The 17986-nt window shown below is 39.3% G+C and overlaps 2 protein-coding genes across 2 annotated transcripts in view; both read left to right on the top strand.

The window, feature by feature from the left end:
- Window positions 1–4882: 4882 nt before the first annotated feature.
- On the top strand, window positions 4883–5230 carry Smp_006980 (hypothetical protein; the record flags this gene model as incomplete). Its single annotated transcript, XM_018791192.1, has 1 exon — window positions 4883–5230. The coding sequence occupies one exon, from the start codon at window positions 4883–4885 to the stop codon at window positions 5228–5230; it is 348 nt and encodes a 115-aa protein (XP_018645605.1).
- Window positions 5231–5298: 68 nt separating this feature from the next.
- Window positions 5299–17986, top strand: part of Smp_006970 (hypothetical protein) — a gene marked incomplete at its 3' end in the record, with an annotated part of 35280 nt that continues 22592 nt past the window's right edge. The window contains exons 1-2 of the mRNA XM_018791193.1: window positions 5299–5645; window positions 8047–8159. Of these exons, the coding sequence (XP_018645606.1) occupies window positions 5336–5645; window positions 8047–8159 (423 nt within the window). The 5' untranslated portion in view covers window positions 5299–5335. The remainder of the gene's footprint in view (window positions 5646–8046; window positions 8160–17986) is intronic.

Here is a 17986-nt window from a genome sequence, read left to right on the forward strand (position 1 = left end):
AGCTACATTACATGTGGAATAAGTAAGGTTTTTAAGGAGTTTGAAATAAAGAATTATGTTAGACCTAAGCCTTCTTTTCCAGAGGGGTTCTAGTCCTAAGATATGGCATCTGGATTTGTAGTCAGTGAGTTGGTCGTTCTTAAGTATTTTGCGAGTGAAGTCTCGCTGTATTCCTTCCACCTTAAATATATCAGATAGGCGTAGGTTGGAAAATAAGAACGAGCAGTATTCGACGATGGGTCTTACGCAGGCTTTATGCAGGATGATTTTAGGTTCGTTTTGAAAGAAATTGCGAAGAATGAAGCCAAGCAATCTCCGCATTTGAGATGCTTTAGTTGAGATATGTTCTGAGAAGTTAAGACTGTCAGAGTAATGTACCCTTAGGTCAGTTACTGATGTCAGTCTGGGCAGTGGGTTTTTGTTAAGTGCTAGTTTTATTTTGAGAGACGTGTCTCCAATACATAGCCAACCACATTTCTCTGTATTGAGCTCTAACCTCCAGCGTTTGCACTAGTTGTCTACCTTGTTGAGTCCATGTTGGATCGTTTGAATAGCACTACGTACATCACCAATGTCAGTTTTATGGATGACTTTTAAGTCATCAGCGTAGAGGTAGGTTTTACCTGTGGTAAAGCACTGGCATATATTGTTGATGTGGATTATAAAGAGCAATGGACCCAAGACACTACCCTGCACAACACCACTGATTATTGGTCGAGGTGTAGATGTTGTAGAGTTAATCTTGGTTATTTGGTATCTGTTTGTGAGGAAAGACTTAATCCCTTGCAATAGGGGGTTTATAATTCCAACTGACTGGAGTCTGTTGATTAGGAGAGTATGAGGTACTTTATCAAAGGCTTTCTTTATATCGAAATAAAGTATAATCACTAGCTTCTTCTGGTCACGTATGCGAGTAACCTCGTTAAAGAAGTCTATGAGACATGTACTACATGATCTTGTTCTAATGAAACCATGTTGTGATGGGTCTATTAGTTCTTCTTTAAGTAGGTGATCTGATAGTTGATTTTATATCACTTTTTCCATTATGCGCGAAATAACTGGGGTGATATCTATAGATCTGTTACGTTACCCTCCAGGTTTCAGAATATATATCTACCTCTAAAGATAGTGTGTATATTTTGAGCAGTAACGTATGTATATCCGGCCCTGACATTTTATAGAGAATTGATGGTATATCATCGGCACCAGAGCTCGCATTTGGCCTAAGGGTTTTGATGGCGGTATTTATACTCCTAATGTCAAAGTTTATGGTGCTAGTATAGCTTTTGCTTGCGCATTTTATGTTAACATCTAGGGCATTAGATGTACTCTCGTTTTGTGAAATCCATTCACTTAGCATTTCGCATATGACGGTTTGGTCATAATACGTCACGCCATCGTGCAGTAAAGAGTGATTGTGATCTTCGTTCTTTCTCATGCGTTTTGCAGGGTGCCGACATAAGTTTTGGACTGTAGATGCAGCTGTGAGCGCAGTACGTTCTTAAAGCCTATACTCTGATTGGCGACCTATACTTCAAACAATAGTTAATTAAAGCATTGCTTCGACGCCTTACCAACAGTCCATAATTTCTAACTGTCTTATAAGCTTGTAAAATGGTACTCATAGAAATAGTGTTTTCCAACAGGATATGAAACACGAAGCATTGTGTGAGATAGTACCAATTTAATCTAATAATTTATCATACCTCTGTCTGTTCCAACATTAAATGTTAGGCATTGTATATCGTTCATATGCAGACGCCTTGCTGCTTCTCGGTCTCTCTTTTTTTCTCTTTAGAATCTTGCTCTGAGTGCAGCAGCATCTGGTTAATGAATTTTCAAGGATTTTGCGACACCATGCACCGCAAAATGGAGAAACCTTTTTTTCACTTAATTTTGAAATCAGAAAATAAACTTCCCGATTGAATTATAACTAATTTCGACAAACCAGAAATGAAAAGAATAGCCCAAAAAAGCGCCACGATACCACATTATCGTTGCTCAAATCCACAGCAACTGGATTACGAAATAGCGGCCTCATGTCAGGTCATCCAAGGTTGTTAAACCGAAGAACTGGGAACGACTTGATTACCGTTTTCAAATTACTTAGTGATAAATTTGCATCCAATGTGCCTTTATTTGTTGTCTTCCGAAACAGAGAATTAACAAGGACTCTAAAAAGGTTCACAAGCCCATAACAAGTCACCTGTCAGATGATTGGCGGCTTTTCCATCGAATCATCAACGAGCGGGAATCCATACCTCAACACGTGATCGAAGCTCCATCTACCGACTCTTTCAAACAATTCTGGATCAGATGAGAGACCATCATTGACAGAACTACCACAGGTCATCTAGCCTCCTGTCCTTTCCATACTGAAACTGAAACGGTGGGCTGCACAAGAAGCACAGCAGACAATCTTCATATCTATTGAAGTTGATTCGTTTGTGGTGGGATAGTTAAGGTAAGACTGCTTAGCCTGATTCTCTTGTATTAGGATACTTTTTGAACAAGAGCATTGTAATAGGTCGAAATAAACAAGCTTCAATTGACTCATGATCTCAACTATATTAAACAAGCGTAAATATGATATAAATAGACAAAGAAGTGAATAAGTGGAGGTAGTTAAAATAGAAGCTGGAAGTATAAAATTTTGTGTACCTTTTATAAATAGTACTGAAAACGGTGTTCCGATGCTCAAATGCCTATCTCCCTTTTCTGTCGTAGCTATTTCAGCCCATCTTTATCGAGTTTTAGGGTCATGAGCAGACTTCACTTTCAACAAATTGTTTAGTTTTGCTCGTAGTAGGATCACTCGGTTGGAGGTGAAATCAATTCAACATCACAAACACGATTTAAAGAGGTATTTTGCACAATAAATTAGTAGCAATACCATTGGTTCGCGACATCCCCCTTGACCATAAGGAGCCGTAGTTTAACAACACGTTCTCGGCAGATATGTATGGATTGAAATTATCTCCTCACCATCATATTGGCTGGTCAGTAACGCCACCCTCCCTTCTTTTCTGATGTTAGGCTCTCGTACTTTTGTGGTGTGTGAGAATATTGCTTTAATCTGAGCTTAGTCTCTGTTGTAAATAAATTTTTCATTATGAAACTAATTAGCCGTCTAGATTTAGAAATAATAAAGGAGGCATGTTCTTCAAACTTTAGGCTTCCTGTGAATATACATAGATCGTGCGCTGATTTGAGTGTTTGAACCCTACTTTTATTTAAATAAAATTATGGTTCATAAGGATGCTTTCAGTAATCCATGATCCCACACTTGTCAGGATCAAATGTTATTTACCAATTTTCGCTCCAGATAGTTAGGTTATTGAGGTCACTTTGAATCTGGGATACAGTTTCACTTAGGGATTTATGCTCAAATCTGTATACTATTTTGAGATCATCAGTGTATGAGTATGGTCTCCCAAATGTTACGGTGTTACATATATCGATTATATGCATAAGAAAGAAAAGTGGACCTAATACACTTCCCTGGATGACTCCACTAGTTATTGGTTTGGGTGATGAGAGAGAGTCATTGTACTTTATCATCTGTTTACGCTCTTTTAAGACGGACTTTAATTTGACGAGAAGTCTTTTGTGTGTGCGACCTAATCAGAAGCTTTCTTAAAGTCTAAGAATGGGACTGATATAAATAGGCTGGTGTTTTGTTCGAGAGTTATGTCATTCAGGTAGTCTACTAAAAATGCCACAGGTATTCTGAGTTTGACAACGCTTTAACGAGGATCACCTTCTACCACGAATCATACCCACCCAGTGAAATCAAAAGACAGAAGCGAGAAGGTTCGAAGATATATTCGGTAGGTTATCAATAAATCGTGGATCGACTGATCTAATCTGACTAGCGATTGCAATGGATGTCGATCTGGGCGTTCCCACTTGTGATCTGGTGCGGATACATGATCTATCGCCTTCAGTTAAGTGAGTCCATTAAAACTAATGTGGTTAGCATCCGATGTCAAGCTACTTGTTGTCCAGACACACAATGACTTAGGAGTCATCGTTAGTCAAGATTTAAATACTACTACACACTGCCGTGCAATAGCTGACAAAGGTTTTAGAACTTTATGGTCCATACGTAAGGCTTTTAGTCATCTCGAGGCTAAAACGTTTCTGACTTTGTATACAGTGTTCGTGTGTCCTAAAATTGAGTACTGCATACAAGCAGCTAGCCCATGCCTAAAAAAGACGGTGAACTCTTGGAAAGGGTTTAGAGAACAGCAACTAAGCTGATTCCCGGAATAGCGAAGCTCCCGTATGGTATTAGACTGACCAAGCTAAACCTATTCCCGCTGTCATATCAAAGAGTCAGAAGCGACTTGATCACAGTTTTCAAATTGCTTAGTGATGAATTTGCACCTGATATGCCCTCATTTTTCTTGTCTTCCAAAACAGAAAATTTACGAGGACACCCCAAAAAAGTTCACAAGCCCGGAATGAATTACTTGTCAGCTGACCATCGACTTTCCCATCGAATAATCAACGAGTGGAATTCATTACCTCAGCATGTGGTTGAGGCTCCATCCGTCAACTCTTTCAAAAGAAAGCTGAATCAGCTGAAAGACCATTATTGCCAGGACTAACACAGGCCATCAAGCCTCCTGTCCTTTCCATACTGAAACTGAACACTTACAGAGCCATTTATTTTGGGGATTTATTTACCGCTATAGGGAAGCAACAATGACTTGAGACTATACCGAAACAATAAGAGGAAAAGTCCAAAATAAAACTTGTGATAAAGATATTAGATGTATATTGGATATTGGATATAGACTATTCTAATGGTCCTTCCATATTCATCTGTAATAACCTGACGACCCCGATCGTTTTAAACTACAAGGTTACTTATGTTATGTTAGGTACTTCTAAAGATAGTCAAGTCGAGGCTTCTCTTGAATCGCGTCTAAACAAGCTCGATGAAGTTGAACGAAAGATAAGCCTAATTATTCAGCACGCCGGTAGTGCGCTTGAAGAACTTTCAAAAGATAAACCCACGGTAAAACAAGTCGAAAGTTGCACACATAACTTCCGAACAGTTATTAAGGAAGTAGAGACGGAAATGAACTCACACATCAACTACCTATCACATATTTCCGCGGGACTACCGTATGAGGGGTGCACTTACGACAAAGCAATTGACCTCTATCAGACTCTTGACCAACTAGTTGCTGCCAAACGTCGTTTAGATTCCTGTTTGTAATTGTCTTAAATAAAATTTCCCCACAAATGTTTTCTCTTTTTGCACTGACCCTATGTCCATAATCGGATTTCTGCTCGTTTTTAAGTTTTTTATAGGTTGCATAAAATGGAGTCAGACCCAGCAGTAACGAGTACTGTTTGCGAAGGCGTGTTACACCCAAAGAACAAATGGAACGTCCCTACTGATAGTCCTAATCCAGTTAGAAACTCAAATATCTTTTCAGATGATGGCCTTACCACTCAAAAGACACCTTGGAATGCTTTAGATGACGCAGAGACAGCGTCTAGTGTAGGCGAGTCTTCAAGGCGAAACAGCAAGTACGATGACAATATGCCTGTTCATTCCGCATGTCCCGAGTTTGAAATCCCGGAAATGGAGTTTGACGAATTTGAGTTGGAATTAGCTACTGAAAAAGGTGTGTTTAAGTTTTTTTGAAGCCTGTTCATCATATTCTTGGAGGCTTTCAAACTCAAGTGGTTTTTCAGACTTTTTATGATTACTGATTTAATCATTTGTGTGGCGCATATATATTTGGCACCTTGTGTCAGTGTTCATGTTTTTAAATATACATTCGCCTTCAGACTTGGTAACTGGGATGATATCTGAAACTGGCTACCACTGACTATATGGCTTAATCATCTTAAGTGGAGGTCTGGATAGAAGATTAAAATTTGTTTTTAACTCTGTTCAAGGATTAGAGCCCCTAAACACTTCGAAACAATGGGGAGAGGAGCATTTACACTGGTAGGTTTCCTCCAGGACTCTCAAAATGATTCACCCGGGGTTATGAATAGTTATTGTATTACTAACCATGACCTAGAGTTTAGAGTAATCCTGTCTGGATGCTCTCGTTTTCTGGCCTTCTCAGTCTATGGGAAAGGATATAAATCGTCTTTTGATAACCAGAGAGGAATCAGTTTGTCAACTATAATCTAAATATTGGCCTTCGTCATCGTCCAAATACTTAAACATACTCCAAAAAAAAATACTCAAAACATACGTCACACACATCTCACGCACCTCAGTTGATGATTCATGGTTTCAACTATTGACTTTCCATTTTCGTTTATTACCTTAAAACATTCCTCACTCGTTTGTTCTGTTATGCGCGGACAGTTGTTGGTAGACATTTTAGACCGAATACTCACAAGTTTTTAACTTCCAGTTAGGTTTATACTAGATATGAACACCGCAGTCGTAAAATAATATACAGATTAAATGTTGGGTCCAGCTATTTACCGAATTTGCTGATTATATGTTTTCCAAAAGTTGAGACAATACAGTGGAAGATCAGGTGTAACTTTCAAAAAGAATAATGTTCAAAATGTTACGATTAGCTATTTGGCATTGATATTAGAGGTTTACCACATAAGTACATTTCATTATATAAAAAATAAGTATTAAGAATATATGAACTCCCAGACATAAAAGTTATCAAAGAAACGCGTGTCACAAAACACGATACTGTATACAGTAATTTTGTTTAAAACCTAAGTAGTGTCACTGTTTATGATCTGCTGTTCCAGATCCGTATATTTATGTTCAGAACCTATGCAGTTGGTGCCTGTATATGACGATGCTGTTGAAATATGCCCTAAAATTAAAGCTCTATGACTTTACTGAATGTTTAATTACCTGCATTGTATTAAGTTGGAGGCTTTATTGAAACTGATTTTCCACAGTTCCATAAGTATATTTTTATCGACTTAGTAAACTAACTAAATCTTTAGTTGTAAATACTGATTTTAGGTAAAGGTCATAGAAAAAACTCATGTAAGTGACAAATAAGGATTACTACTGACTACCGTTGTCCTTCAGCTTAATCACTCCCGATACAAAGTTCAAAACCCTTGATATATTACTGAAACCTGATTTCAAGCAAATGGGATTGGGTGAATGTGTACTTAGGATATTGTATGCATTTTGATCCTCAGTAGACTTACTTTTGCTGCCAAAAGGTTGTAGTATTTGTCCCAGCATAGCTTGACTAACCACCGAGTTCTACAACCCTATGTTACAACAAGATGTCAGTTTACCAGAAAGTGTAGGTCAATATTAGTATACTTATAGGAACCCATAAGGAAAATTAGACTATTCGTGACTAGCTAGTTGAAATTACTTTTTATCTTATGATAAGGTCCATCACAAAAACACGCGTTAGGAAAAATAGGTGTAAATAGCGTACCCCAACCATTTTAATGAATGAAAAAGGCGCACTTAATCATTCAGGATGGTTTAACAAAATGTTTCACCATTGCAAGATGAAGTAACCTTTAGAAGAGGTCTGTGTAATTTATGTGGCCTTCTGTGGATATTTTGACACTAATAGTATCCATAGCGTTTTCTGCTTTCATGTTGAATAGATTGTACCTCAGTAAAAATAGAGACTGTTGACAGATGGACATAGTATCGTTCGTATCTTAAATAACTGCTCACTGTACTTTGTAATTGCGGTTTAACACTAAAGATTCCACTGTAAGCTTGTTTTAAACACCGTTGCACTGAACATGGCTTAAGAAACTGATTGCGTGCCACTGAACCTCAGCAGATTAGTGGGATTTATTTGGCACATCACGTGTGTTTTTATCATGTATATCATGTAGAAAAATTCAAATTTCCTTATTGTGGGTCGTTTTTTTTTAGAATTTTGTTATCTAACCTATAAACATGTGATGGTCTCTCCTCATAGAATTAGATTAGTTCATTATCAGTGATAATCGTTTGATTATATAAAGACTAATTACATATACTATCAGGAACAAAAATTCATTTCTACACAGCGTTTTTGTACACACATTCTTTCTCTATTTTGATAGAGTTTTCGTCTGACGAACAGTTGTTTGAATCTGGTCGTATGACACCAGATGGGTTAATCGACGAAGACTTTGAACGTGAACTTGGATGTGCAGCCAAGGCAAGTAGTTCATTTGTAGTTTTAATCCTTAGTAAATTTAGTTTTTTTGCATTTCGTTCTCATTCTTTCCACATATTTATGTTTATCTATGGCTATCGTTAGTATATATTTAAATCAATTTCCAACTCATTTTATGCTTATGAATATTCCTAACTGACATCGTCTTTTTTTACATATCTTCGTGGCTGTTTCAAATAAAAGTGGGTTATCCGTTTCATTGTTTACTTGGGTTTCATGTGATAGTTTCTTACCAATAGCATAGAAGAGCAACTTTCAGTTATAGGGTAGTATATTTCATCCTGCGAACCATGTGATTTGGCTAACATAAAATAACTACTACTTGATTACAATTTTAATCCAGTTTTCACTTCTTGTCCCTAAACTCACGCCATTTACTGAGACACTACTTTCTTGTATGCTGTACGATTTCGTCCCTGGTTAGAATGTATCAAAAATTAATTTCACCTCAAGAATCAATTATGATTACAAACTTTGATTATGTAAGGTTTCAACTGAATAAGGGTGATCTATTCATATGTAGTATTAAATTATAGTTACTAATTAAAATGCATTTGACTTCCATAAATTGAACATAGTATTGTGATTAACACAGCTTATATTTTGTTTTAGTTCACATTACCACTGTGGTTTTAATGTTTATAAGTATCTACAATATATTTTTTTCTACTCACTGTTTTTTTTGCCGTTACTTAATCTTATGATCCATGGACTTGGGCGCTGTTATGTCCCAATACGAATTATGAATGGTAACTTTTGAGAACTATTTATGGACCAATATGATATATATATATATACTATAATTCTTAACTGAACTATTTATATTCGCGTTCATCTTATTATAAGCTTTATTTCGATCTATGAACTATTATTATACGATTTACCATTCTTGAGTTGTCCTTAGTCTATTAATTACTGTCACAGCCACATTTGGCTAAATCTTGTACAAATGTTGTTTTCCTATTTATGGTACGATGTTGTCTGTCTGTTTAGTATATAAACCCGGTATGCTTGAAATGAATGATTCATACTGCAGAGGCTGAGATTGGTGTTCTGGACTTAACTGGCTGGGCTAGGCAGAGGCAGGATCGATAAGTACTTTAGACTGCTCGTACAGGTTTCATGTGTCATTGGTCCGATCGATAAATCTCGGCTCTCTAATTGGTGGCATCGTCACGTCATATATTAAACAGCATCCGGGCGGTCACAAGTTATAACAGGCACCACTTGATTTATATTTAATAATAAGTTATGTAAGTTGTGCCTCATCTTTAATATGGGCAATTATCCTGTCACTAGTTTTTACACGGTATATTTCGGCCCATAGTTTAGTGAATGAATGGCGTGTGACTTTTAAATACCAGGCAACGGATTTGAGTCCTGCTTTATCTACTTCGATTTGGCAACTGAGTAGTAGTGCGGTGTGTTTTATTTATACGGACAGATATAAGAAGTATGCATTACGCATGGGAAGTAGAATTCTTACTGAAAAAGGAGGAAAATGATGAGAAGGGAGAAAAAATCTGAAAGCAATGGAAATAACAACAGGAGCGAACGAACGATGATGTTTGAAATAACAATTTCAAAGAAGATTTGCAAATGATGTGTTTAATGTGTTTCTTTTTTCATATTTCACTAAGCCGCTGTGATCTTTCATTAAACAATAAATCGGTTATCACCACCTGAGTTCTCGTTCACTACAGTAGTATCAATAGCCTTCACACAAAATGTGATTAAAAGTCGAGTACGCGAGTCTGTGTTTGATAAGTTGCATCATTAGTACACAATTATATTCAGATTGTATATGCTTACATTATTACGATTATTACTAGTTGCCCGACCGTTGCTGCAACCCTGACGTGGTGGTCGAGCTCACCTATCTTAATGAACCAATCGAGCTATACTGGCTGGAACAATCGTTCCTCAAGGTCCTACCATGCCAGGCAGGTCGATTGGATAACGGTAAGACTAAAAGCAGCAAATCCAAGGTCCGAAAGCGAAGTCGTACTACTGACTGTACAGAAATGTGACGGCAGTAAGGTGTTTCCTTCAGACAACCAGCATAACAGCGATGCTGCCTTCCCACAAGGAAGAGTGGGGTTAGAAATGGTCAAACCTAAAAATGCACACCTCGCCTTATCCCACGGATTTCCGTCTCCAGAGATAAGGCCCCAACAAGTACGGAGCTAATACAACAATTACTCACAAAAACGTCGTGTGTGACCGACCTCAAGCAGTTGTCCCTTGGGCACTGCGGAAGAGCAGGCTGGTTTTCGACCTAGACGTGGTTGTATAGACTAGATATTCACTCTCCGTCAGGTTCTAGAACATAGACATTCAGACGTCCCACAATCGTAGTAATTCTCGACCTTAAGGCGGCATTTGACTCCGTTGATCGTGATGTTCTATGACAGTGTTTGCCACTGAAAGGAGTACCAAAGAAGTAGATTAACCTTATAAAGGCTCTCTACTCGAACACTACTGGTCGAGTTAGAGCCTATGGCGAACCGTCATCATAATTGTTTACCTCAAGTGGTGTTCGTCAGGGCTGTCCACTCTCTCCATTCTTGTTTAACTTTGTCGCTGAAATAACACTTTCATCATCTAGATCTCCAGGAGTTGAACTTTTACCGGGAGGCTCACTTATTGACTTAGAATACCCCGACGACATAGTTTTATTTGGTGAAGACGCTGACAAAATGCAGAGTCTTCTGACCACTATAAGCAACTATGCAGGCATGTTCGGGATGCGATTCTCCCCCCTCGAAGTGCAAAATGTCACTTCGGGATTGGGTTGCATCGACATCTGAACTAATGATAGGGAGTAAAGTAGTTGAGCGTGTTGACCGCTTCACTTATCTTGGGAGTCTCATCAGCCCTTGTGGTCTGGCGTGTGATGAAATCTCAACACGGATACAGAAGGTTCGTCTAGCTTTCGCCACCTTGCGTCATTTATGGCGTAGGCGAGATATCCGCCTAGCAACAAAAGGACGGGTTTTCTGTGCAACAGTTCGGTCCGTCCTACTTTATGGCAGCGAAACATGGCCGATAAGAATAGAGGATATTCGTAGGCTACTAGTATTCGATCATAGATGTCTTCGAAGCATTGCTCGTATATCCTGGGACCACCGAGTAAGTAATTCAGTCGCTAGGAAATGGGTACTAGGTAAGGATGGCAAATCAATTGATGGAGTGGTGAAACTTCATCAGTTGAGATGGTTGGGACACGTTACGTCTGCCCAACCACCGACTGCCCCGACGTGCGATGTTTTGTGGTGTAAGAGTAGGGTGGAAGAAAGCTAGGGGCGGCCAGACCAAAACGTGGCACAAATCCATGAAGTCAGTGACAAGTGGACTGAGCCATGTTGGTAGGTGTAGACTACCTGGTTGGGATTCACGAGATGATAGCAATCGATGGTTAGAGACCTTGAATGACATGGCTCAAAATGGATTGCAATGGCGCAGGTGTATGCACTCTCTGTATTCTGTCAAATTCTAGTCTTCTGAATTCTTCATGTTCCTTTTTCTTTTTTCAAATTTATTTCACTGTATTATACTCCTTCAATAACATCAACAACATGTACGTACGTACGAAGTTCTACGTTGTAACTGACTGAATAACATCTTCAAACCCTAATCTTTCGGATTACTGTTTATACTCTTACTACTTCTACCACTATAGGATTTGAATCGACAACTGCATCTCTGTACTGATGTGGTATGGCAACTCGAACCGATGTACGTACGTACGAAGTTCTACGTTGTGACTGACTGACTAGTTTTTATTTGTAGGTGTTTATTTTGAAGATGAATGTACACGCTATTTATAAAGGAGTCTTATCAATCACAGCTTTTAATATAAAAAGAATTAATCTATATTCATACTGAATTATACTATTTAAACAATATTAATTTCAAGTAAATACTATTAACTTTTACTTTTAACTTGTATTTAAAAAAATTGTAGGCTTATTATGCAGGTGTTTTGTAGAGTTGTTTGTTCATGTCATCATGGAGCACGTAATATACAAAGAAAAAAAAACTAGGTATTTCTTTGTAAAAACTAAACGTCATGTGTGCAAATCAGTGTTGTGGAAACCAATGAGAATTTCCACAAAATCAATAGAAGTAGTCAACTTGATTATTTTGTCCCAATTTTTTTCAGCTTGTTCTTCCCATTGTGTCAGTATTAGTCAGATAGTTGAATTAAGTTACGTGGTTCAATATCTCTGCGATGTCACGGTGGTGAATTGTTTTGCACGTGTTGTTAGTGTCGAATAAGGGCTTCTTGTTTTTTTTTAAAGTACTGGTAAATACACTTTCATTGTTTTTATACAAAAATACGTAAAATAATCAAAAAAGCAGTAGAATGTTTGAATATCGGTAAACGCCATTTAAACCATTAACATCGATTTTTGTCATTTCTTCTATCGACCATTTTATTTTGCGTGCGTGCGTACGTTTACTCTAACTGAATTTGTTTTTCTATCTGTCGATTTGTCGAAATGGATTTTTTCGGTATTGTTTATTCTTTTGTATATTGTTTTGTTTGTATATTGTATATATTGTATATTGTTTTATCATAAGTGTTTTTCAGTTAGTGATATAACGACTACTTTAAATCATTAAATTTACTTCATTCTAAGCAATCGGTTAATATGACTAGTCATCACACAGTGTAACTCAAAACTGAGTACATAAACAGCAGGTTTGATAGATTAGTTACTTCAGAAGCACTGCGTTATGGTAATTTCCTCTCTCAGTACCGTTGTAAAGTCTAATCACTTGAACTAAAATACATCTATATTGCTCCTTCATTGTCCATGATTGACTGACTACTTGGTAATGTTTCCGTTGACTCTAAAATATATTTCCTTCCTTCAGTTAGCGAACTGGATCAACCTCAACAGGTCAACTTCTATCCTGCTTTCTACATTGTCAACTGTCTGATCTACCTCTGTTTTTCCATCTTAAGTTGTTAATAATAAATTTGTGGCGCCAGTTTTCAGCCAATGGATATTGGTTCAAATAGATCGACTCACTTTTTGTCACATTACGTGATTAGAAGAACAGAGTAGCTAAAGAATTCTAGAAAATGAAAAAGTAGAGACGCGAATACTCTTCCTTCGAACCCTCTAACATTTGATACGATAAGGAACGGCGATGTCCTTAACAATGGTTGCACCCACTACGGTTTTGTATCCATATCCGCCAACCCTACTGCCTAGTTCAAGGCAAACAAAGGCAAATCCCTTTGCTCTTACCTGCAACCACCGGTCTCTCACGGATAAGGCCAGAAACTGAAGGCGTTACGATTTTCCGAATACATGGCGTGTTGAGATTTATCAGCCTCGATCCATTTACATTCGATTGATCGTGTAAAACAATTCATCTTAGCATTATATGTTCACCTATTGCGAGCTGCTAACTGACCGAAACAGCTTTGAGATGAGCTCCCTAAGTTCTATGAAGATAGGTTTCCTGTCACTATCAGGGCGCTTTACTGCTTACTTAAATTTCACAGATTGAAGTAGAAGTTTCACAACCCTTTCCAAAGTCTCCAAAGAGTTCAGTTCATTTTTTCTAAATCTCTAGTACGATTTTCCATTGTAATAGGCAAATTTGATAAGGCTCCTGGATTGTCATAATCTACGTTTCTTCCATTGAATAAGTCTTTGTTCATCTCATGAGACACTGTGAGCCTGTTTGAACAGATACCTAAGTATTTCGTCGTATCGATAATAGTCTTCAGATGGTTCCGACATGACGCGACCCTCAATAACTCCTCAGACCTGCTACAACAATCCATGAGGTATGAAGGTTGTCCATCATCATATACTTTTAAAGCCATGTAGATTTCAAACTGACTCATAAACTTCTGATAAGACATTGGTTCCCCATTAAGATACCCTAATTCTACTTTTGGTGCCTCACTCCCTCCCGTGCCTATGAGCAATACGGACTTAAAAATACTTTTACTGTAAGGATGCTTGATTGGTTGGTACTCTCTCTAGTCAACCAATTCTCAAACATCTTTACTTAATCGACACCTACCGATCTCTCAAACTGGTTTGTCTTCCTTAAATCTGTTCCACTCACTAAGCAAGCTTTTACACTGGGGCCTACTGGGATCATCAATATCACACAATTTATCAAGATTAATAATTTGGGAGCTGTAATATGATGTATTAAAAGGGATTTGTCATACAACGGGAAAGTTTTAATTTTGTGGTTGTTCGTTGAAGCCGAATTTGACTTCTTTTGACTTGTAACTGGCATTAACAAATTAGTATGACCAGTAACTATTCTCAACGTTGCTGCAACCCTGACGTGGTGGTCGAGCTCACCTATCTTAATGAACCAATCGAGCTATACTGGCTGGAACAATCGTTCCTCAAGGTCCTACCATGCCAGGCAGGTCGATTGGATAACGGTAAGACTAAAAGCAGCAAATCCAAGGTCCGAAAGCGAAGTCGTACTACTGACTGTACAGAAATGTGACGGCAGTAAGGTGTTTCCTTCAGACAACCAGCATAACAGCGATGCTGCCTTCCCACAAGGAAGAGTGGGGTTAGAAATGGTCAAACCTAAAAATGCACACCTCGCCTTATCCCACGGATTTCCGTCTCCAGAGATAAGGCCCCAACAAGTACGGAGCTAATACAACAATTACTCACAAAAACGTCGTGTGTGACCGACCTCAAGCAGTTGTCCCTTGGGCACTGCGGTCACGCTCTCAGGTCGTAAAGACCACTTCTAATCCAATTTTTTTTCCAGGTACCTGTAGAAGAACCCTTTCACGGTGTGGGCAACTGGGAAGTGATAGCTGCCCTCATAACTCTAACAGCACTCAAGATCACTGTATTCATAATCAATCTCCTTATTCGACCCCTATTGTTCCTCTCACCTCGACTTTCAACACTTAACTTCCTCTTTCGGCTTCCTCCTCAAGTGTCACCATGGCCAACGATCCTAGTGCGCGAAACACTGTCCCAGGTCTACTAAAACCTCTCTCCAAACTACACATTGGAGCCTTCAACGTACTTACCCCTATGTCAAATCGGTCAACAGGCCTCCTTTGCTAATGACCTAGAATCTCGTCCCATTGATGTATGCTGTGTCTCCGGAACACGCATACAGGATCCTGGTGTGGTGATTCACTTGACCTCACCTCGCCAAAATGCACAGCCGACGAAATACACCCCCCATATATCTGGCGGCCCTATGGCTAGTTCTCGTGGACTGGCAGGTGTAGGCATAGCACTTAGTACAAGGGCAGAACAAGTACTGTTAGAATGAGTCCCCGTTAACAGTCGCCTTTGTGCTGTCCGGCTAAATGGCTCCGTAAGAACTCGGAAGGATAGGGACACAAGTCGTTGCCTTTTTGTCGTTTCTGCCTACGCTCCCACTGACTGCAGCCTGGATGAAGTGAGTGATGACTTTTACCGAAAGCTCTCTGAACCTCTTCAAAAAGCTAAGCGCTCAGACATAGTACTCGTAGCGGGTGACTTTAATGCCCAGATAGGCAGCCTAAACCAACTTACTTACTTACTTACTCCTGTTACCCCTCGTCGAGGAGCATAGGCCGCTCACCAGCATTCTCCATCCAACTCTGTCCTGAGCCTTCCTTTCCAGTTTCTATTCATCCTTTTCATATCTGCTTCTATTTCCGGCGTAATGTGTTCTTTAACCTTCCTCTTTTTCGCTTCCCTTCCGGATTCCAAGTTAGGGATTGCCTTGTAATGCACATTGGTGATTTCCTTAATGTATGTCCTATCCACTTCCAACGTCTTTTCCTAATTTCCTTTTCAGCTGGAAGCTGGTTTGTCCTCTCCCATAAAACGCTGTTGCTGATAGTATCCGGCCAACGGATGTTGAGTATTTTGCGTAGACAACTGTTTATAAATACTTGTACCTTCCTGATGATGGTCGTAGTAGTTCTCTACGTTTCAGCTCCGTACAGTAGGACTGTCTTGACGTTCGTATTGAAGATTCTGACTTTGAAATTAGTTGACAGTTGTTTTGAGTTCCATATGTTCTTCAATTGTAGAAATGCTGTCCTTGCTTTGCTAATCCTCGCCTTTACATCTGCATCCGATCCTCCTTGTTTATCAACGATGCTTCCCAGGTATGTGAATGTTTCCAGATCTTCCAGAGTTTCGCCATAAAGTGTGATTGCGTTGGTGTTCTCCGTGTTGTATTCGAGAATCTTGCTTTTTTCCTTTGTGAATGTTGAGGCCTATCGATGCAGAGGCTGCTGCTACATTTGCTGTCTTCATCTGCATTTGTTCGTGTGTATGAGAGAGGAGGGCTAGGTCATCTGCGAAGTCCAAATCTTATTGATTCTGAGAAGTCCATTGTATTCCGTATTTCCCCTCAGATGTCTAAGTCTTCGTATTCCAGTCAATCACCAGAAGGAAGAGGAAGGGGGAGAGTAGACAGCCTTGTCTGACTCCAGTCCCTACTGGAAATGCATCTTTCAGCTGTCCTCCATGCACGACTTTGCACTGTAGTCCATCGTATGAGTTTTGGATAATGTTGACAATCTTTTCAGGAACTCCGTAGTGTCGAAGAAGTTTCCATAATGTTCTCCTGTCCACGCTGTCAAACTCCTCCTCATAGTCAATGAAGTTGATGTATAGTGATGAGTTCCACTCAACTGATTGTTCAACGATGACCCGTAGTGTCTCAATCTGGTCTGTGCACGACCGATCCTTACGGAATCCAGCTTGTTGATCTCGAAGTTGAGCGTCTACTGCGTCTTTCATCCGGTTGAGCAACACTCTGTTGAAAACTTTTCCTGGTACTGATAACAAACTGATGCCTCTGTAATTCTCACATTTGCTCAGATCTCCTTTCTTTGGTATCTTGGTGAGGTATCCTTGTTTCCAGTTCGTTGGCACTTGTTCCTCCTCCTAAATCTTCTTGAATAGAAGGTGAAGCATGTTTGCACTTACTTCTATGTCTGACTTCAGTGCTTCAGCTGGTATATTGTCAGGTCCTGCAGCCTTCTCACTGTTGATTTGTCTGATGGCCATCTTGACTTCTTCGATCGTTGGTTGAGTGACATCTATAGGAAGTTCAGTGTGTGCTGCTTCGATGTCCGGTGGATTCAATGGGGCTGGTCTATTCAGCAGTTCGTCGGGGTATTCTACCCATCTTTTCCTGTGTTCTAGAACCTCTGTGATTGTCTTTCCTTCTTTGTCCTTGACTGGTCTTTACGGTTTGCTATATCTCCCTGCCAGTTTCTTCGTTTTATCATATAGTTGTTTCATATTCCCTTCTCTTGCAGCTTTTTCCGCCGTCGTTGCTAGTTCTCCCATGTATTTCTGCTTGTCGGCTTTAATGCTTTTCTTCACTTCTTTGTTTGCTTCTGCGTAGTCTGCTTGTGCGTTGACTTCCTCTGCATGTGTTCAACTGTTGTTAATTGCTAGTTTCTTGTTCTTCCTTTCTTGAATCTTGTCCAGGGTTGCCATAGAGATCCATTCCTTGTGATGATGCTTCTTAGTACCAAGAACCTCCTGACACGTTGAAGTTCGTGCTTCTTTTATCCCTTTCCAGTTGTCCTCCAAAGTAGTCTCTTGTTCTTTCAGTAGATACTGTAGAGCTTGGAACCTGTTGTTGAGAGTTATCTTGAATTCGTTAAGCTTGTCAGTATCTCGAAGGAAGGCTGTATTGAACCTTTGTTGTGCTGTTTGTCCAATTGTCCAAGGTTTCTTTAGCTTCAGTCTCATCTTGGCCACAACCAGGTGGTGATCTGAAGCTATGTCAGCTCCTCTCCGGGTTCTCACATCTTCCATTGACCTTCGGAATATTTTGTTGAT

Source organism: Schistosoma mansoni (assembly GCF_000237925.1).
Source record: "Schistosoma mansoni, WGS project CABG00000000 data, chromosome 3 unplaced supercontig 0192, strain Puerto Rico, whole genome shotgun sequence".
In the NCBI taxonomy this organism is placed as follows: domain Eukaryota; kingdom Metazoa; phylum Platyhelminthes; class Trematoda; order Strigeidida; family Schistosomatidae; genus Schistosoma; species Schistosoma mansoni.